At 40.4% G+C, this 21,705-nt stretch overlaps 1 protein-coding gene across 4 annotated transcripts; it reads right to left on the bottom strand.

Moving 5' to 3' along the window:
• Positions 1 to 654: 654 nt before the first annotated feature.
• PABIR2 (PABIR family member 2) lies at positions 655 to 20,372 on the bottom strand. Of its 4 annotated transcripts, none has more exons than XM_006215977.4 (10): positions 19,568 to 20,372; positions 17,344 to 17,422; positions 13,488 to 13,544; positions 13,143 to 13,186; positions 13,004 to 13,058; positions 12,635 to 12,736; positions 12,264 to 12,349; positions 11,638 to 11,699; positions 9,445 to 9,541; positions 655 to 2,448 (listed from the first exon to the last, which is right to left on the bottom strand). In XM_006215977.4, the coding sequence occupies exons 1-10, from the start codon at positions 19,663 to 19,665 to the stop codon at positions 2,379 to 2,381; spliced, it is 750 nt and encodes a 249-aa protein (XP_006216039.1). In that variant the 5' UTR covers positions 19,666 to 20,372; the 3' UTR covers positions 655 to 2,378. The 4 variants fall into 4 exon arrangements, with proteins under 4 accessions (XP_006216039.1, XP_006216038.1, XP_006216042.2 ...); XM_006215976.4 differs by having other exon boundaries at positions 655 to 3,390; XM_006215980.4 differs by having other exon boundaries at positions 11,638 to 11,702.
• Positions 20,373 to 21,705: the final 1,333 nt, after the last annotated feature.

A 21,705-nucleotide genomic window follows, 5' to 3' on the forward strand; every position in this document is an offset into this window, starting at 1 on the left:
AGAGTAATGGGGTATCATGTCTAACTTGTTCTCGGATGGCTCAGAAAAAATGTGTGTGACACACACATACACACACACACACACGCATACAAGAGAGTGGGAGGGATGATAAAGCTAATGTGGTTAAGTATTAATAATTAGGGAATGTGGGTGAAAAACATGGGAGTTCTTTGGGTTATTCATGTAACTTTTCTGAAGTATAAAATAAAATAGTTCATATATTTTTTAAATACTGAAAAGAATAGTGAGTGTTTTTACCCAGAGTCATGCATGAAAGGCTTTTATTTTTTGCCTGTCTCCACCCCTCATCTTGTTCCAAAAACAATTTAGAGTCATGAATATGTAAAAAAAAAAGCATAATAAGATAAAATAAATCCAAAACAAGTAAGAAATATGTGTGGCCTTGGCAAGAACCTTCCAAATTGTCAAATCCTACAAAATGCTCTTGAAAATTTGACAGATTATGTTGGAAAGGTTTCTCTTTGTTTTGGGAAACAGCCCAAACTTCAAAACAGCTATTAGTCCCTTTGTGTTCCTGATATCCTTTTATTTAGAACTTGAGTGCAATTAGACACGGAGAATGCAATACGGGGATACGGAGGCAGAAAATAATTAATAAGAATAAAAGAGAGAGGCTTCCAAAATTTTATAGAATTTTATGCATGTGTACACATTTTATTAAATTTGCATTCTAAGATATACACAAGGCCAGCATTTCGCAAAACTTCCTATTATTCCAAAAGCAGTTACATGAAACACAGTGATTATATAAGTCAGTCAAGCAAAAAGAGCATCTATTAAATTTTCTTATCATATCTTCTCTTATACATGTTTTCAAATAGAAGCCTGGAAAATGATATATTATTAGAATAGGAAGAGAGAATTTTACTTTATAACAATGATCACTTTTCAAATATTAGACTTTATATAAAAATAAAGGAGTACTGTCAACAAAGCTCATCTGAAGGTTAGCATCTCTATCTTTTATTTATTCCAAAACAATCCCTGCACAAACTTAACTTTGTAGTCACTTTAACCAATAAAAATGAACCTTGGTTTAAACAGTAAAGTGAATCATCTTGCCTCCTAGTTCTCATACTATTGGAACAATTTCATTTTCCTAACCCAATTCTACCCCACCAGTGAATTTGAAAAATAAATTTAAACATCATCACATTCCAAAGGTTATTTCTTAAGAGCTGTAAATTACAGCCAAAAAATGATGGCCAAAAGTGTCCCTTTAAGGCAAAGAAGACAGTAGAGAGCAGGTGGATAAATATCCTATAAGAGAAGACCATTTCTCAGTTTTATACAGGCAGACACTCTTAACATGGTTCTTTCACAACCAGAATAAATACACTGAATACCATCAAAGTGATTCTTCTTTAAAATGGCATACTAGAGAACAATCTTCATATTTATTCATGTTAGGTTGGAAGGATTGTGGACATTGCACAGGTGAAAGTCAATATGAGAAATAAAGTCATTAATGGCTATGGTGGACGTTATCATGATTTAAAATAAACAACACAGCTGATGCTGTAACAGAACTACTTCCTGCAAGCTAAGTGAAGCTCTCTTATAATTCAAAGAGAATAGGGTTCCCTTCAAGCCCTACAGGACTGCCAGTCTGTGAGTACCCTCAAAGCGCATCATCTTCCCTCAAAACTCAAGGATCTTTGCCTTCAAAAGACACAAATGCAGTAGTTTTCATTTCTTACATTCACTTTAAAATGGAATATTATGGGCCTAGCAGGCAAATTTGCATATTAAATACAGTCAATTCAACCACGATGTCCGAACATTAAAAGCAATCTATCACAACAGACATGTTTACACAGTTTTAAATAATAAATAACACAGCAGTAAATTACACTCAGGGTTTTGAAACAGCTCTACCAGGATTTTCCTCTTTTAAACGTTAAATAACGTAGGGTGCTGCAGACTTACTATCATGGACACTGCTGACAGCTCAAACAGCTTCTTAAAAGCAGGATGCACAATGACATTGACTCTTGCAGCTCCTAAAAGCTTCCTCGTAGAGATTAAACTGCCTTTACCATAAGGCAGCAGGTGCAAGAACTGGATTTGGATTCTGGTAGCAACACAATAACCAAAACAAGATCGGCCACACCACTCATCACACGACAAAACAAACGACCCCGATGACAAAAAAAGGAATCAGGAAAAAGCAGCAATTGAAACAGTATGTGGCAGTAAGATACATAAAGCCCCTTGTCTACCCTACCTTGAGATCTATCTGTCTTTACAGCCCAACACTGTACCCCAAGGCACCTCAGGCCTCATTACAACCACCCAAGACAAGCTGTCAAGCTCCATGTACACTTTTCTACACAGTGGTTTGTGTGTAAATAACATTATTCATTCATTTGTAGATGCTCCACACATCTGGTCAAGGCGGGAATTTCTTCTCCTTGGTAACACCACCTGGAAACATTAACAATATTTTATATATTCCTTAGGGCAACAGGCTTGAGGAGAGAAAAATATCAACTGTGGTAGCTAAGTCAGAAGAAGCTGTGGTGACTAATTCAGGCATCTTGTAAGTCCATTTACAGTCTCAGCACTAACATCGATCCTCGCGTCACACACTCCAACAGCAAAGAAGCGGTATGGACAGTAATGAAAGCAACGACATGTCTTTTCCCCTCGGTGAGAAATGGCAAGGAAGCAGCTCAAACAGGAAAGGGAAACAAAATAATGTACTTTAAGCTGATGCAGGGAAATGAAAATTTAATCTAGTCAAAAGCAATCCATCTATTATCGTGAAATAAAGAGAGATGAAACTATGTAGTTAAGAGAACAAAAAAAAATCTCTCAAGCAAGAGAATTTCTGATCAACTCGAGCTGTCATGTGACTGCTGGGAAATCACATATCATTATTGAAAATACATATATCAGTGCTTTCCTTAAATGTATAGACTCTAAAATAGGTGCTCTTTCAGGCACTGAGAAAAAATATTTTTATATATATACTCTAAGCAATCAAAATGAGTATTTGAGATTTAGTCACTTGTTTCAAAATGAGATCAGCAAAAGGAGACATAAGTAAGGTCACTACAGTCGTAAAATCGAACTTTAGAGAAGGGAGGTGCCAAAAAAGAACGGCATCAAACTGATTTAGATCGGTTAACACTTTAATCCTCATTATGGATCAAAGTTCTCTGCGTTCCTCACTGAATGTTTTATGTAGGAAACAGCAGTTAGAATCAGAAATGGGTAAGTCACTTGGGTGAGAGATCATCCATCAAGATGAACGGAGAGCATGAATTGGAGCATGCTACTGGAGGCTCGGCGGTTGTGCTGCCTTTAGCCAGTGAGTCTGAGGATAAGCCACTGCTGCTACTACTGCCATCCAAAATATCTGAACTGAGGACAAAGCAAAAAGAATTATAAGCAGATGCATCTATCAGGGTCAAGGTAAACATAACATGCAACAACACAGTTTCAAGAACTCGCACATCAGTACAGCATGTGTAAACAATAAGAAGCATAAAAGCAACAGCAAAACTACATGATGTACTCTATTCGGATACCCACGAAAGGACAAAGTCACAAAAATCCAACGTAAGACATTTGAGGTTTTGTGTCATTTGAGTGCTCTCCTAGGGGCACCAGAGCGTCCAACACATAGTAAGTGCTCCTTGTCATATGTCATGGTTCCTTCCCGTGAGGGAGATCCCCTACCTCCAACTCAAGAGATTTTTACTTATATTTATCTTCTTACCTTCCCATCAGCCTTAGAGTAAGAGGAACATTTACTTTTCGAGGTACCTGGACTGTTGGCAGTAATTCTACCAAGTATACTGTGTCATGGCTCTTCCATTCCGGAACAGTCTTTCAATCCTAGATTTTATCACTTCCCCACTCCCAAGAAATCTCCAATTCAAAATAGGTGTTTTTATTTTGGAATATGCATATTTTTCTAGTTCCCTCCATTATTTGCCTTTTATAATCTTCTCATTTTATGAATTTCTTAGACTATTTCCTTTCCTCTTTGAAAACGCAAAGGTTTCCTTCCTATTTCTAAGACTCCTTTCTTTGGTCCCTTCAGTTACTATCCAGTTCAGCTTCTAAGAGGAATGTTCTCTATCCACGGGCCCAATATCCTCATGGTCCACTTGCCTCTTTAATCCTGACACTTGGCTTCTGCTCCTAGCCTTCCACCAAAACTCCTCACCTGGGCATCAGCAGCCTCTATAACCTAGCTCAGCCATACCCATCAATCCAATATATAAGCTCTATGTTCTATATTTGGCCCAAATTCATTCATTCACTTGTGAATTCATTTATGCTAATATTTCTCGAGTATCTGCCAAGTGCAAGATGTATGCTAGATATTAGACGTACAATGGTATATAAGACAGACATATCCCTGCCCTCATCTAACTTAAGAGTATCGTGCAGGAGACAGATATTTAAATAATCATGCTAGTAACTGTATCATAACTTGTGATCAAAGCAGCAAAGATAAAAGGGGCTCTGAGAGTGTATAACATGGGTGACTTGAACTAATTTGGAGGAATATGCAGGAACAAGGCTCCCCAAAAGTGAGACCTGACCAGTCATCTGAAAGATGAGTAGGTGTGAACTGGGTAAGGTTTGGGAGGAAGCAAGGGGATTTCTAGAAGCCAAAAGCAGGCTAGTCTGGCTATAGTACAGAGTGCCAGGAGAACACAGTGGAGAAAGCTAAAGAAGGAATCAGGCAGTTTTAAGATCTACACAGACATATTTTTTATTTCTGAAAAGGAAACAAAGCCTAGAATTAGAGAAGGAATTATGAATCAGCAAATACAGGTACTGGTTTAAGTTTGCTCACTAGCCCCTTTGCAAAAGTTCATCCTGGTCTAAACTGCACTAAGACTAAACATTATGTCTTTAATAGTATCATTTTTATAAATTTCCAAGTTAATGTATTTCCAGTGTTAAGCGACCAATGGTACGTTGCTGGGCTCTATACCACCCTCGGTGAAATGTAACTTTCCCCGCCCCAGCTTCTCTACTCTTATTTTTCTTCAAAATGTCATTTCTTTCTACTGCCCGTGGATTGTTTTTAGGTGGAAACAGAATACAAATAGGCTTTGGAAAAGTAAAAATAAAAATGGAAACAGTATATTCCACAGGACTCCTACTCTATGCTTACTTCTGTCAAATGCATCATTAATAATCCCACTTTCAAGTAAGAAGTTTGGAAACTTTAGCTGGCTCCGGTATGTCTTCAACCAAATGGCAAAATGGGTCTAAAACATGAATTATTCAAAGTACTGAAAGAAAGTTGCACAGATAATCTAAGGCATCGGAAAATCAAAAGACCTTTATATTTGCCTCTGGAACATATGTGATTTTTCCTCCTGAAGCATTCTGCCTAGACTAATATTAAAATGAATTTACTTTCCTAAAGCACATATTGGCTGGGAAGCCGATGGACACGCTCTATGCTACTTGGCAGGAAGAAACAGGCTTAGATTAAAATTTGGCCACCAAGCAGATAATCTGAATATAAATACTTTCTTATTCCAACCAGACTTATGGTGAGCCCTGGGTTAAAAGATTCCATTTGCAATAAAACCTGCTTGCTTAGGTGAATCTTGTATTCATTCAAAAACACAGAACAGGACGCACACTGTGAAATCTGTCTTCTAACACTGTTGATTACCTTAAAGAAGTAAGCTAATGGGGAAGTTACCAAGGAAAAAAATATACAAATCTGAACATTTCACTTCATGTATTTTTCAAGAATTTTTTAAAGAATTTCCTCTCTATTATTAGGTATAAACAAATATAATTTTGTTCATTAACTGAAAAATAGCATACTTACATTTAGTCCCCACTGCAATTTAGATTCAGAGCCTGGCAAACCTTTAACCAGATATTTTCGCTAAACTAAAATCTAGTTTCTGTTCTAATTAATCATGGAAGCAGCGACTACAGGTCATAAATTCCCCCTGTTAATATATCCACAAGCAAGACATGTGATTTTTTAATCCAGGGAGGGATCACCGGACAAAAGTGATTTTCAGTGTCTGCTATTAAACCTTCTACCACGGCTTCTAAAAGCAACAAAGTATAGTCCAATTTGAGTTTCTCTCTTTTTTTTTCTTTCCTAGTTGAAGCTCTGATGGAGGTGCTAATGAGCTTTAGACTAATGGCCCAAAGCCAGACAATGGCAGGAAAGCAAAGGACGTAGACAATTCAAATTGGACACAGGCGTACACGAAACAAAAGTGAACTAATTCACTCCAGGTGCTGACTATACATACTGACGCAATATATGAGCCACCCTACCAAAAATACTTCTGACTCAAGTGGTGCCCTCTGTCTAAAAAACTAAGGGTGAAAGTATAAGGGAATCATTAAAACATTAAATGATAAAGTAACAACACAACTAGGTTGTCCAGTGTGACTCACGCTATCTGTCACCCAGCTGGTTGAGCCACCCTGTGCCTCATCCGGTCAATACACTGGGTTTGATCAGATTAACGGCAGGCAGGGAAATGCACTAAGAATTACCCCCAGCCCTATCAACTCCAGCACAGATTTTCATGTAAGGTAAGACTATGGGGCATCCCTCGACCCCTTGGTGTGGATTAAACTGGTCCACAGGGTATGTTCTCTGGTCTCTACTATCTTACCTTATGAACACCCAGCATCATTTTGCTGTATCACTGCTAACCTTTTTAAGAAATTTTTTTAATGGCAGTACTGGGGATTGAACCCAGGACCTTGTGCCTGCTAAGCGCGTGCTCTACCACTGAGCTATACCCTCCCCATCTCTAACTTTTTAAAATCACACTTCCAAGTATACTTCTGAGTTATGGTCAAATTCCTGATGTTCGTAAGGACTAAATGCAGAATGACAGAATTCCTGCCTTGTGATTAGCAACATCCCCCAGATTTGGTTGGCAAAGATTTTAGAATTTTTAGTAAAAAATGTTACAAAAAAGTAGGCCCACTATTTGTTTGGATAGCAGCTGGAGCACCAGACACAAACTCCAAATGGGTCCACACTCAAATTTCACATTTAATTTATACTTCAAAGATGGAAGATTTTAAAGATCATTATCTAGTATATAAACTAAAGTTTTAAAGTTTGTCTTTTCTGGGGGTGGGGGGTACAGCTCAGTGGTAGAGGGCATGCTTAGCATGCATGAGGTCCTGGGTTCACTCCCCAGTACCTCCATTAAAAAAATATTTTCTTTGTAGGGTGGGGCAGGAAACAAACTATAACGATTTAAATGATGAGATAATGCCTACTAATGATCGGCCTTTTCTCTCCCATGTATAAAGATGGTTTCCTTAGTTATCAAATAGATTGTTATCCTTGGCAATAGAAACCAGAACACAGCTAGTTCCCATCTTTGTCCCCATTTCTAAGAATATGGATGTCTGGTCAATGAAACTGCTTTAAAGACACAGGGGGAAAAGTTTCTGCAAAAGCAGAATCCAATTTTTACATCATGAATAACTCATATTTAAATTATCTTAACTGTAGATGTAAATGTCAGCAATATTAGTATGCACGGTGTTCCAAAAGTCTTAGTGCAATTTTCAGCTTTAATATCCTCAGAAGTCCAGATGCTACAAACTTACTATAAACATCACTTGAAAGTTTAATCACCTAAATATCTTTGACACTTAGTTTTCTGAATTCTAAGTAATAAATTTCTTTTTTAACATATTACTCGAGCCATATGTTGGCTTGTTAGCACTCTATGAGCAGCCAGGAATAAAGCAAATCTCTCTAGTGTGAGGCAACACTTCTTGCATTTACAGACCAAACCTACCCTTCATCACCAACGTGGATGTTCCCGGGGCTCCCACAGCCACTCACAGGTCTATGGAGAATGGGAGCAGCGGCAACAGAACTAGAAGTGTCACAACAATCACCACCATAGACAGCTTAGGTTGTGCTGCTCAGAGGAATAAACGTCTGGACGAGGGGAGAGGACCCTTGGCAGATACCATACGTTCTCTTTCCTGTCTTACTTATTTGTGTGAACCTGTTTCACGGCATCATGCACAGCCTACAACAATATTAAAAAAAAATCACCTCACCCCATATGTTTTTAGTGTGGCAAAAAGCTTCCATATCTTTTAATACGAACTTGGGTACTTGGCTAGTAACTGGGTAAGCAAATCTATTTATAATGTCATGTGCCTATATTAAAATACACTTTACCATAGAAGTGATATGCAGTTTCCACTAAGTATAGAGTTTCATCCACTAGTCCTCATGACAAGCTTTAGAAGTTTTCTCTTTGCAATCATCTACATACCCGGAAAGGCACTCTACCAAAATTAGCACACTGAGCTACCAAGGACAGACAGAGATGAGAGAGAAGGGAGATGGTGGGGCTGAAAATAGCTGGAACAAACTAAAAGGCATCTGTTCCAAGGGTGGACAGTACTGATCAATGAGTCTAATAAGCTAGAATAATCTATGACTTCTTGGTCAACCAGAAGTAGAGGTTATTCTGGACAAAACAATGGTAAGTGATTTGGAAAGAAGGGATTGTCAATGCGTGTAACTTATAAGTGGCATACATGATTCTTCCATTTAGAGGGCACCATCTTTTTAAAGTGAATGCCCTCTGGGGCTCTTAGAAAAAAATCCTTAGCCATAAAACTCAGGGAACAAGAAGTTCTGAAAGGCACTACACAATTGCCTCTAGAACATGGGTGCTCAGTAGGTTGATTAAAACGTACTGAAAGATTTCATAATAGCACCTGGCCACTCCTACTAGCCTTTCCCCTTCCTTCCAATGTGTATGTTGACATTCAAGTACTCAACTTCAGGTGCAGGAAAAGAAGTTAACTTTCTCTCAGAAACACTGAAGGTCCTTAAGTTACACACCTCAACTTGGATGAGCAAGACTGAAAAAAAATAAATGTATGTGAACAGACCATAGGCACCTGGAAGTGTTACTATTAAAACGAAACCTTAGTTGACACTGTGATGGACTACACCAAAAATTTCAAAAAGATTTTACAACAGATAATGCTATTTAGAAAATGCCATGCTTCAGAGAAAGCTGGGGTTCTCCACTAAGTCAAAAGGATGTAATACAAGATGCAGGCAGGGCAGCCACGATTAATGCATGTTACCTAGGAAACCCAGAGACTCTCACGCCCTCCAGCTGATGCTCTCCTAGACCATCAGCACCTATTGAGAGAGGCTGACCTGACAGGAGCTAGGCATGAAGGTGGAGGTGCCAAAAAGACACATGCAATTACCCAAGGAAGTACTGAGGACTTTCAAACAATCTGGTTTCTCACACTTGTCTATACCTCCACAGAGATGTCACCTCTAGGGACCATGAATAACAAGCTGAATGTATTTTAAATGATCCCAATATATTTTTGATGTGGTTCTTTTTAATGCATCATACCCTAATATTCTTTTGATTTTATTTCATTTTTTACCATGAACTGAGGTCAGATAATTGTGTAGCCTCCGGAGACAGCATATTGGTAGTGCCCTGGAAGAGCCTCTTGGGCTGGCTTTCAGTCTCCATTTCACCTAAAACAGAAAGAGATGATGTATTTTACGGATACAGGCTTACTGCTAAAATGGGGTGATTTCTGTTCAACCAAAGATCAGAATACATCAAGCTGCTACTTGAAAGCTGTTTTTCTATGTGTTAAAGCACGTAGAAGAACTATACTTCCATATAACCTCGACCAAAAAGTCAGCAGGCCTAAAAATACCTTCTCATTTATTGTATGTAGCACGTCACCCATTAGTCATGTTCTTTAATAGAAGGGTAGAACACTGATGGCATTAGGCAAAATGAATCAAGACTAACCAGAGCAGAAATCAAGTGTTCCCCCGATAGCCGAAGCTCACAGTGAATAGTAATTTATGCCGGATAATTAGTAAAGACTATTGATTTTATACATTTTAATATTGGAACATTTCCTGAGTTGAAGTCAAATGGATTAAAAAGTATGCAGCCTGATAAAGAGCTTTCTATCCTTATATTTAAAAATATAAGTGTGAAAGCACAACTGTAATTGAAAGCAATTTATTCATCAATTCACAAAATTGATGTTGCACTGGCTGCTTCAATCCTATAGATTTTCTCAGAACTGGGAATAGAAAGCTTTGCATCAATAGGAATAATGCTTAACATTTTGCCACTGAAAAGGCTAACAACTATGAATTAGAGAGAAAAAGCCCCTTTCCAAATAAGCAATGATTTAAAACATGTGCACACTTTGGTTTTGAAGCTCTTTATCTCAGCTTTAAAATTGAACATAAAGACAATTTAATTCTTGGGCCTATCTATACTCCAGTAGGAAATTAGTCATCATGAACTTAAACCTGTACAAGATTCTTATGATGGAAAAAGCTCAAGCAAGAACAAATGCAACATTCACTTTTTCCATATTATTAATCGATTCATATTATCTTTCCTCTAGAGCTATTCTGAAAATTACTGTAATTCAAGAAAGGTTACATTTTTATTTGTTGCCAGGCTTTCAATACCTCATTAGCAAAAGACTTTAGCCCTTTTTAGCAAAGAACCTCTCCATCTGCTGGTATATTTTGGAATAGCTTTGAAACGCAACAACCACATTAAATTCCACCAACTTCCTACAACATTTTAAAATTAATAATAATAACAATACTAGCTTTAATTTCCAAGTTTTATTTTCACATAATAGCTCCTGAGAAGATTCTTAAGATTGTAAGTAATTCCTTGCAGCATGAAGGAAAAAGACTACTGGTTTATAAACTAAAATTTATTCACTAAATACAAATACTGTCATTGTATCAGCACCTATTTCCAGAGCACACCATCTTTAATTTTAAGTTTTCTGAAATATAGCACTTTTCAAATCTGTGTGTGATTCAATCACTGGAATGTTTTTGCCAAAGCCACTGGTATCCGTTTACCTAACATTAGAATTGTTGATTTGTTTACTGGCCCCAGAGGGGATCTGCACAAAAAAAAAAAACACTTACCGAATTGGTTTTTTTTTCAGATTATTAAAACTCTCATTTAAAATGGCATCCAATACTGGCAATTGTGCAGTCACATCCCCAGGAATAATGAGTAAACCTGTGTTAAATTTCTTTGCTTTTTTTTTCTTAAAAAAAAGACTCATTGGGTGCCCTCTGTAAGCATCTAAAGCTAGCATTGAGTGAGATCATTTTAGTTTAGAACTTTGGGGTTTAAAATAAGGTAATTAACAGAGCACCTATAGAGATTCAAATACAAGGCGGTTCTCTGTTTGCCAAAGTATCATTTGGTGGTGGCAGAGATGAGAGCATACAGCATGTTTATGGACTTATATGCTATGACATTAGCAGATACTTCTGCAATGTATCAACTTGCATCTCTTTTATATTCAAATCACCAAGAGGCAAAATTTTTGGAATACATATTAATAATATGAATATATGAATAAGATATGAATATGAAGGATAAAAAATATAGACAGTATCAAATAACTAATTCACAGAATTTCAAATCAGTAAAGCATACATTGGAAGGAGTATTTCACTATTTCTTGAGAAAAAAGGAGCCATGCCTTGAACTAATTTCAGACAGAAATTCTAATTTGTAATTCACACTTGAAGAGGTTTAATAGCAGAACGGGGGTGCGTACCTTTTCTTTTAAGAGGACCAAGAACACTGGGCCTAATGCACTTGACTGGACTCTGACTTCTCCTGCTTTAAAGAATAAACAAACAGGATGACATGAAGTACTTCAAAGATGCAAGATAAAACATTGAGGCCCACCAAATAAATCAATAAAACTGATAGCCATGTAGGGAGAAATGGACAATGTCTGTGCTGTTGGTTGAGTAACTGAAATGCCAGTACATGATCTGACATGGCATATGACAATCTGGAATAAAATGGCATTTTAAGCAATTTAAAAAAATTGTGTTATAAATCAAAATACAGTTTAAAAAAGATAAACCTTATAATAAGTTATTTGGGATTCCGACTGGTCTACAATCTTAAAAATTTTTCCCTTATCCTAATAAAGGATATATCATCATGTGTGTGTGTGTGTGTGTGTGTCCCCTCTAAACATGAACTGGCACTGAGTCTCAAAAAAATAAATATGGTAAAATATTAATGATAGAATATTGGTGGTAGGTATATGGATATTCACTGTGAAATTCCTTCAGTTTTGCTGTTTGAAAATTGCCATAATAAAATGTTGGGGGAAACGTTCACCAGAGAGATAAATTTAAACCGCGTTTAAAAAGCAGGTTTACTTACCTGGAAAAGCGTCTTGGACTAGGAATGGGACTTGGTGGCAGCCCACTGCTGCTCACAAACATTTGTAAGGATGGTGAAAAACATTGCTAGAAAAAAACATATTAATATAGTTCTAGTGCCCCAGTTATCAAAAGGTTCTTCTCAAAATGACAAAAACAACATCCTTAGAATTGCTTAGCTGTCTGTCTCTCATATATATTTATGAGAGAATATAGATAAATAGCTAGATTTTTTTTCAAATTACTATCATAGACTTTCATTAATTTTCCTTCCAGTTATTCAATTCTTTAAAAATAAAGTGATTTGTGTGTGTATTTTAGAGAGCAAACAGCTCAGTGTGTGAGAGGTAGTATCCTATTCAATGAACCTACCTTTCCAAATCCTCTGGTGGGTGATGGTGCAGGAGAAACCGGAGTGAAGTCAATCCTTTTTGGAGAATATAATTTCTCCGCCTTTTCAAAATCACTATCACTCTGTAAACATAAAGTGTTATTTCCTTGTAATTCACACCTCAACACATCACAGCTCTTCTATACTACTCAAACATGTCTATATTTTTAGAGTAGAAATGTACAGACTCTAAAGTTGCAACCTCATATTCTGGTGGAAAAGCAGAAATCAAACACTGCATTCAAATTTGGGAATGGAAGGGCCAGAGGTGTATGAAAAAATGAACGAAGCCAGGGGACAATGTAACAGGTTCGAGAAAATAGAACCAAGCAAACATGTGAAAACTTTACCAGGCTCAAGCTCTCATCCCACGATTGGCTTATCTGCATTGCGGTTTGCACTTCTCTAAAACCAACAAAAATGAACAGCCATCAGTGCTTATAAACCAGATACACCTTAGGCTCCGCCCTGCTCTGGTGAAGCACTAACCTTTCATGTGCGGTTTCTCTGTTCATTATATCCATGCCTTCCTCCTGCAAAGGCAAACGTGTTGAAAACATAGTATTTATCCACACAGTTCTCTATTTCAAAGGAAAAAAAAAGGACTTCTCTACCTCATTTGACATCAGCACAGTACAGCAGAACTAACAGGCTAAGACTGTCACCCATGCCACCTCTGTATTTTATCTGCCCACTCAGAAGAACTTTAATCTGTCCACAACTACCCAGAGTGGCAGCCTGATTCATGTGTGATATCTAAATCTGCACAATGAAAATCAAATCAAAATGTAAAATTCAGAAAGTTATCGACTTCAGCCAGTAAGTAAAATTTACCCTTCTGATTTGATGCAGTCTGCTGCTAGGAACACGATTAGGTGAGGATGACAGCAACTGGAAAGAAAAAGTAAACATTTACTATTTTCTGAATCACAGAGCAGCAGGTTGCTGTCAGTGCCAGTCTCCAACCTCTTCTTAGATTATTTTTCATATTCTTCTTAGAAATCTAGCTCTTTAAATCACCAAACGTTAATGCACTAGAGAGGCAGTACATTCAGTCTTTAGAAAGTACACCAGGTGTCCAACCTCAAGGCACCATCTGTCGCTAGACAGGCACTGACTTTAACATTTTTCCTAAATGAATGCAGAGCTGTGTACATTTATATATATATAAAAAAAAGACTCCAGGTCTTAGAAATAGCCATTACCCCACTTATCTAAAATAAGGAACTCTATATGAGGGGAAAGCAAAAACACTGATTTCTATTCATTTTTATTACCAGTGCACCAGTGGAGGAAGATGGGCAAATAAGCCCAATATCATTTGTCTACGATTAATGTTTATCGAGAACATTTCAAAACTGCAATAAGGAAATTGTATTCGCATGGTCTAAGTCAATCCTAAAATTTGATCACTAACGCTATCACTACAGAGCTCACTAGTTCAGAAAAATCAATGTAGAAGGCAAGGTGCATTTTTAAGATAACTGTTGCTTCCCCTTAGATCGTTTTTTAATAACGCAAAGATGAAATGATTTGGAGACCAAATTATGTTCCTTCAAAGTCATCATAAATTGATCGCAAAATGTAAGGTACAATTCACATCGCCATTTTACGGGGTTCTAATAGCCATAATGTAAACAACTATTACTTATTCCCTGTTGCAATGCAAATGAATTTGTAATACTATAAAACCAAATACGACAATTATCCTGCTACAGGAGGCCTTATCCTATTAAAACTTTAAAAAATACTCATGTAGTGAGCAGTATAAAATAGTGATAAACTGCTCTAAGTTTTTTAGGCCAAAGCTAATTCAGGTGAAATTTTTGAAAGTTATCCACTGAAATAAGATTTTTACCTCAAAAGAGATCACCCCGTTCCCCACCCCTTTCTTTTACTTTTTCCTCTCCTGGGCTTTAAAAAGAGAAAAATTTTTAACAAGTAATTTTTTCCATTATGAAAGTAATACAAGTTTGCTGGTGAACTCTTAATAAGGTCAATTGAAAAAACACTAAGCTCCAAGGAAAATAAATAAGGCAGGAAAGACTCCATCAGGATACTGTGGCAGAGAGAACCAGTGTGTCCATCAGGGAACAAAAGAAACCCCACAGGCAGTGAAATAATCAGGAAAGCCAAAGTATGGACTGCCAGAAGCTGACTGCGGAGAAAGTCCCAAGTTTAGATGGTACATCTTCATCACGCACAACTTGTCAGTTTGAGACAGAAGTGGGAAGTAGGCAGAGTGGTGTCTAGTACCAGCAACCAGAGTACAACGTGGGCTGAGCAAAACGGCTTGAGAGCCTGAAGGAGGCACTGGTTCGTGGTGTGAAGTAAAGCAGAGAACTCATGTGGGACCAGAAAAGGGGCCCCTGACCCTCGTGGCAAGTGGGCACTGGTGACTTTTGCAGGATGGTTTTTTCGCTTTTAATTGAAGTATGGTCAGTTTACAATGTTCTGTGATGCAGGATGGGTTTTTAATGAAGTTGTGGTAGATGTCATGAGATCATCAACCGGCTGAATGGTTGGCAAGGAATTCGAGGCAGCTGAGTGTAGATTAAGCTTTGAAAAAGCTCGGGGAGGGGAAGGGGAAAAGGGATAGACAGACCTATGAAAAAATAAATGTTTGCTTTCCAGATGCTAGATGTGTGAGACAGGAGAACAGGGGAGCAGGAGAGGCAGCAAGGAAGGGACTGAAGACACAAGATAGAGAGGAGACGACAGACCAAGCAAAGGGACAGGGGAGTCAACAACTTCTGAAACATCGGGAGAAAGCACCACGTGTGAAGGTAAACGCATCTGCAAGAGAAGAAAGCTGAGAAAGCTGACGTTTATATGAGAGAGGTGTCTGCCTTCTCTAGAAAGTGCGAAGGGCTGAAAGTGAAAGGTGATGTGATCAGGAGACTGTCATTTTGGAAAAGATTTAGAATATTGCTTTGGAGAACAGCAGTGGCCACTGGCACCCCAGAAAGATGGATCTGTTTTCCCTCCAATGAATGATTCCTCTCAATTCCCTCCCCAGAATTAAGGCAACACTTTTCCCCTGTCCCAGCAAGACATACAATTTCAGTCACTCCGGAAAGCCAGAAAGGAGATGGGGACGGGGCAAGGACCAACAAAGAACAGTGGATCATCGCGGCTCCTTGAGCAAACTCGTGCATTCTAGCACAGCCAGAGCGAAGGGTATTCGTGAGAGATGGGCCCCATCAGAGCTGATACGGATCTTCACATCTTAGAAAAGAGCCAAGTGCAGAGAGGCAAAGCCATTGTCCCTTCTCCACTATGCTATTGATATAAGGAACATGGCTTTATAATACATAGAGACATTTTCCACATATACAGGAAAAATGAGTAATTGTAGTTTCTAGGATTGTCAGGGAAGAAGGCGAAGTAATTAGTTTAGCCTCCAGATAGCTACCATTTCCCCCTTTCAGTATTTTTAACCACTTTAGCTCAAAATCTTTCTTCAAAGTGTTATATTCCCCACTCCCAACCTTTGGCTCCTTTCTTAAACAGATTTCACCAAATAGAATGGCAGTGGAAGATCTCCATTCTAATCCCAGCTTTGCCACTTACTAATTGTGTGATTCTGAGCAAGTCATTTAGATCGGCTGAGTCTTAGCTGTTGCCTCTTTCAATTGGGAAAAACATCATTTGCCCTGCCAACTTCACAGGGGTTGCTAAGAGAATGAAATGTGTGTGAAAGCACTCTGTAACATGTGAAACAGCCTCTGAGTGTAGGTAGTACCATAACTTAAGAAAAGGTTAATCATCCAGGTGTCCATAAGAACGTCAATTATTTTACAGTTCGATGCCAGTGACACCCTCAGGGTCTATTAACAGGCTCTTAGCCCTAATCCCGAGCCACAGACTAATTTTTTCAAAACCACTGTCCGCTTTTCAGTTTCTCCCTCTCTTCCCTCGCCAGCAGCTTCTAGAATACCTTTAACCCAAATGTCCCTCTTCTGATTTGCTGCTTCTCACACACTACTGAGTTGGAAGATTATAATTGTGCATAAATTTTAGATGATTCAGAGGTCAGAGAGCCTCTCCTGTAAACAAACTGATGAACATTTGTGCGCAGACTATGGAAATCTGGTTCAGCCATTTAGAGATCTATTTGCTTACATCTCAGGTCCCCTTCCAGAGCAGTGCAGCTGCTGGACAAGCGGGCCCTGCACGTGAAGTGCTACTGTATCAAAACTTCCTGCACACGACCAACGAGAAGAGGTGACCCTCGGGAGCTCTGGCTCTATAGACCAGTCGCCATCGGCACCTCTACTGAGAATATAAATACGGGCACTTTCAAGGAGACTTGACTTTGGATAGCTAGCCCTGTCCAACAGGAATAAGCTACCGTTTGTGTGATTTTGGCGTCCTCAGACAAATAAAGACCACTGGGCTCAGCTGTAATTAGAAGTTAATCCTGACTTACCTCACCACGATGCCAGTAGTGACAAAAAACAATGAACAATGTTTAAAAATACCAAGTCCCACAGCCAGGAAAAAATGTTAACCAATTTCCTTTTTGCACCGAAAGCTGAAAACAGCACAAGCAGTACACAAGATAGATAAAAAGCACTTTTTTTCCTTTTGTAAACAACTGGGTATAGCATGTCATCTTCAGAAAGAACTACATTGGAAAGTGTTTCCCCCAGTCCCAACCACCAAGGATACTTACCCCTCTACTTACCAAGCTGTGACGGCTCATGATCGTTGTACTGTTCCTCCGAGCTCTAAATGTGTAAGGTTGAAAAACCTGTGAAAGGTCACTGAAAAATAAAAATAAAATGATTAGTGTCTTTTCGTTTAAAATGTCCTTCAACTCTATGAATGCCAGTTCTCCAGTAAACAATGAAATCTTTGATGGCTCCTCATTTCGGACAACGAACTCCTCACCGTCCTCTTCAGAGCATCCCCGAGTGGTGCCGAGCGGTGCGCTGTGGATTATAGGTTGGCCGAGATAGTGATCTCCTCCGGGTTGGGGGACAGTCAGGAAAGGTATGGGGCGGAGCTCCAGACTGGTTGCCTCCAGCTGCTTCTGGTCAGAACTCATGCCCCCAAAACCGGTTACCACCAGACACCAGCAGCCTCATCTGTTTGCCCCAGAGGACCTACATGCAACCTTACTGCTCTCTACGTGTGCGGTGACGTGAGTGGGGCCGCGGAGCCCTGTGCTCCAGTATGAGTCCTATCAGCTCATCTCCCATATCGCCCTAAACATGTGCTCTACCTTGGAACCCCGCTCATCAACTAAACCAACATACCTGGAGTTTTGCTCATGCTGCCTCAAATTCCCTCCCTCCCCCAACCATCTGGCAGAACCCTTCTTCTCCTTCGACGCCCATCTCAAATGCCATGCCCTCCCCAAAGCCTCTCTTCATCCCACAAACCCCTCCTTGGCACCCTGGGAAATCAGATGCTTCCTGAGACACTGACTCGACCTTTTATTAAAGAAAAGTGTGCATGTATGTTAAAGTCCTTGGGAGAGGTGTTTGGGTCACCCCTGCAGTCCCCAGCAGAGTGCCGTGCCCAAGGCAAGAGGTCAAGGAGGATTTTCAGGACTGAACTGGATTGGGCATCATGGGACACTGGAGATCACCTAATCCAGCTCTCTGAAATTTTAAATGAAAAACAGAGACCCCGAAAGGCTAAGTGACTCATCCTGATCACAGCCAATTAGGGAGAAAATTGGGACTAGGCCTGGTCACCTCACTCTTGTCGCATCATGCTACCTTTCAAGTAATTACTCAAATCATGATTCAAAAAAACAGCATGTAATTTCTACCACTGTCTGAATGCAGGTCAACAGGGATCACCCCAGTCCTCAGCAATTGCTTGCTTACGTGATTCATAACAACCAAAAAAGCCCAGTTTTATTCCTATAGTATCAAAAATAACTGTAGCGCCGAGGACAGCATTAGGAAAGCAAAGAGTCACTCCACCATGCCCTCAGTTTTGAAATATAATAAAAGAAAAAAAGAGTAAATCTGTTTTTTCCTCAAGATAAGTATACTATAATCAGTGTGATGGACAAGGATTACCTCTTTCTTTGCCTTCGCTGCGCTTGATTAATGTTTTTGGCTAATTCTATTCCCATCCCCCTTTTTGGAGTCACTCCATTTCTACAGGGTCTCTACAAATTGGCTCTCTACCTAACATGAATTGTCTACCTACAAAAGTGAAATGTAATAGGCTCAGGAGGTCTGCCAATCTAACCTCCACTATCACAAGATTTGACCTTAAAATAGACCCTCTGGTGACTTACACACATGAAAACACAAGCCCCTACCACTATAATGCAAGGGTCAATTTTGTCCCTTGTTTTTCGAAAACCTGTGTTTTCACTGACCTAAGCTACATGCCACCCTTCTTTTTTTACTCACTGGAATGCATTTCAGGCAGCTTTAGGATCTGAAAATATTATGACAAATCCAAAATCACTTAATAGGACATGAACACGCCATTTAATTACAAGTTATTAGATAAATTGTGATTTATTGAAGTAAACCTCTGTTAATGCCAGGGTTCCTAAACTAAGCTTAGAAATAGCAGCTCTTACAGACAGGTGTCAAGTTGCAACCCTAGTTCCAGGGGCTTCAGTCTGATATTCAGTAGTGTAAATTAGGCAGGGCAAGCAACGTGTTAGAAGAGCTGTAAGCTTCCTGTGATTCCCTTTAGAGTGGGCCAACAGAGCCCCAGGTAGAGAGGGCCCCATTTTCCCCATGCAGCCCAGAGTTTGGGGTCAAACTTTCACTCCACCTTGAGACCCAAGTCACTGTCAGGCAAAGAAGTCCCCAACCCCTCAGTTTGGAGAACCCAAATGAGCTCCAACTCTCACCTGAGGGAAGGAGACTAATGGCAGGGGGTCAAGGAGCCCCTGAACCCAGCACTCCATCATCCCCAACCCTGCTCACCTGAGCCCATGGATCAGGGGAGCGCTGTTGGATCTCCTCAGGGTGCCCCCATCAGATGTGTCAGGCTCAAAGTCCAGCTCCATTTTCTCCTGAGCCATGTCGGCGACTTGCAGGCAGGCACAACGGACAGTGCTCAGCTCGTTGTGCTTAGCTATGGACTCCCAAGACTCTCTCTCGCTGCAGGACTGAGCTTCTGGGGACTGGGAGCTGGAGGCGGGGGCTTAAGGGGCGGAGGCTTGGGGGCGGGGGCTAGGGCGGAGAAAAGCAGGAGAGGAGGAGGAGGAAAGGAGGGTGAGGATGAGGAAGGGAGGATGACAGTGAGGGAGGGGAAGGGGATGGAGAGGTTGTGGAGGGTGACAGAAGGAAGAGGAAGGAGGAGAGAGATGGATGGAAGGAGGTAACAGAGCAAGAGGCAGGGAAAAGGGATAGATGGAAAAGCAGGACGACAAAGGGGGAAATGAAGAGGGGGAAAGGAAGAAAAAGACAGGATGAAAGCAGGAGGGCAGGGTGGAGGGAAAGAAGAAGGACGAGGTACGGGGAAGAGGAGAAAGGAAGGAGAGGAAGGAGGAGGACAGAGGGGGAAGAGAAGAACGGGGAGGAAACTAGGCAGCGGCGGAACTCATGCTGCTATCTTTCGGCCGACGACCTCAAGCGGGGCCGGGCTACAGACACCCCGGCTGCCGGGGCAGCACTAGCACCGAGGAGCTGACAGTCGGGCAGGGCCCGGCCGGGCGGCCTCGGTGGCTCCAGCTCCCCATGCTCGGGGAACTGGTCCAGCCCCCCATGCTCAGGGACCCGGTCCCGGAGGCTCCTCAGCCCGGTAATCGGTGCTTCTCCCCTCCTTGCCCCCCCTCCCTGCCTAGAGGACAGGTGGGGGGTTCGGCCAGCCGCCGACTCGGTGCCTCCTCTTTCTCTCTTGGATTCCAGTGGCCCGGGGGAACCCCTTGGGGCCAAGACCAAAATCTACAACCTGCCGCCTCTTACGCCTCCCACGCTTCAGAAGCGAGAACCTCCGCGCGGCCAAGTCTTCCGCGTCCGGGCACCCATCGGGTCTTGCGCACGCGCCCGGCGGCCGCGCCAATGGGCCGGCGGACACGGAGCATGCGTGGGAGCCCCGCCCCGCAAACCTCCTCCAAAGGGGAGGAGCGTTTCCAGGGAGCCCGGCGCCTTGCTCCACGGCATTGGCTCGGGGGTCCTGGCGCCCGATTTTGAAAAGAACCAATCGTTTGGAGACAGTGGAGCATCATCTTCCAGGAGGAGTTTGGGCCAGTATTCAAGGGACTAAGAAACACGTGTTTTCCACGTTTATTCGTTCCCAATTTGTATGCTCTGACTTCTGTGATTCCTGCTCATTTCTTAAATCCCTCGACTTTGTTGGTCTCTGGGAGGGGCAGATTTCTTTTTCAGATGATCCATTTGGATGCACTAGACCAAAGGGAAATGAAAAAAGCAATGGTGTAAAAATAAAGAGAATCTAATGAGAGTTCATATAGATAGTGAGAAGCATTCATCTCCATTAAACCAGCACTGTTAGCTTCAGTGATATTACGAGAAGTCCTGAAGAACAAGTAGTAGAACCAGATTTTTTTTCTTCCTAGGATTTGCAGAGACACTAACAATTACGATTCAGTGCATGTGAGACCTGGAATTACTTACTTTATTAAACAAACACCTACATAGCAGTTACTGTGTGCTAGGCAGTATTCTTAAGAGCTTTAAAAATATTAATTCATTTAATCCTCACCACTTGAATGACCCTGGGAGAGAGATGGCCACTGTACTGGGTTAATCATACATACATAGAAAGCACAGGAAACTTCTGAATAATTAGAAAATTGGTTTCAAACTTTTGCAAAAATAGTTTTACCTGCCTCTTCAATTAGTTGTAGCGTATTAAACTTGCCAAGTCCAATCTTCATTTTATTCCTCAATGTTTATGTGTTCTACTTGTAACATGAGAGTTTTTAAACCACTTTTCGTTTCTTTTAAATTGCCTATATTTTCCCACCATCTGGATTAGAAACCCAAGTTCCGTTTTTGATTAATTTATGTATCTCTTTTTATCCCAAGTTCTCAGCAACACCCCACTCACCCCCAATCTTTTCAAAAAATATAGCACATTCTGTTGTTCACAACAG

Source organism: Vicugna pacos, chromosome X (assembly GCF_048564905.1).
Source record: "Vicugna pacos chromosome X, VicPac4, whole genome shotgun sequence".
NCBI classification, from domain to species: Eukaryota; Metazoa; Chordata; class Mammalia; order Artiodactyla; family Camelidae; genus Vicugna; species Vicugna pacos.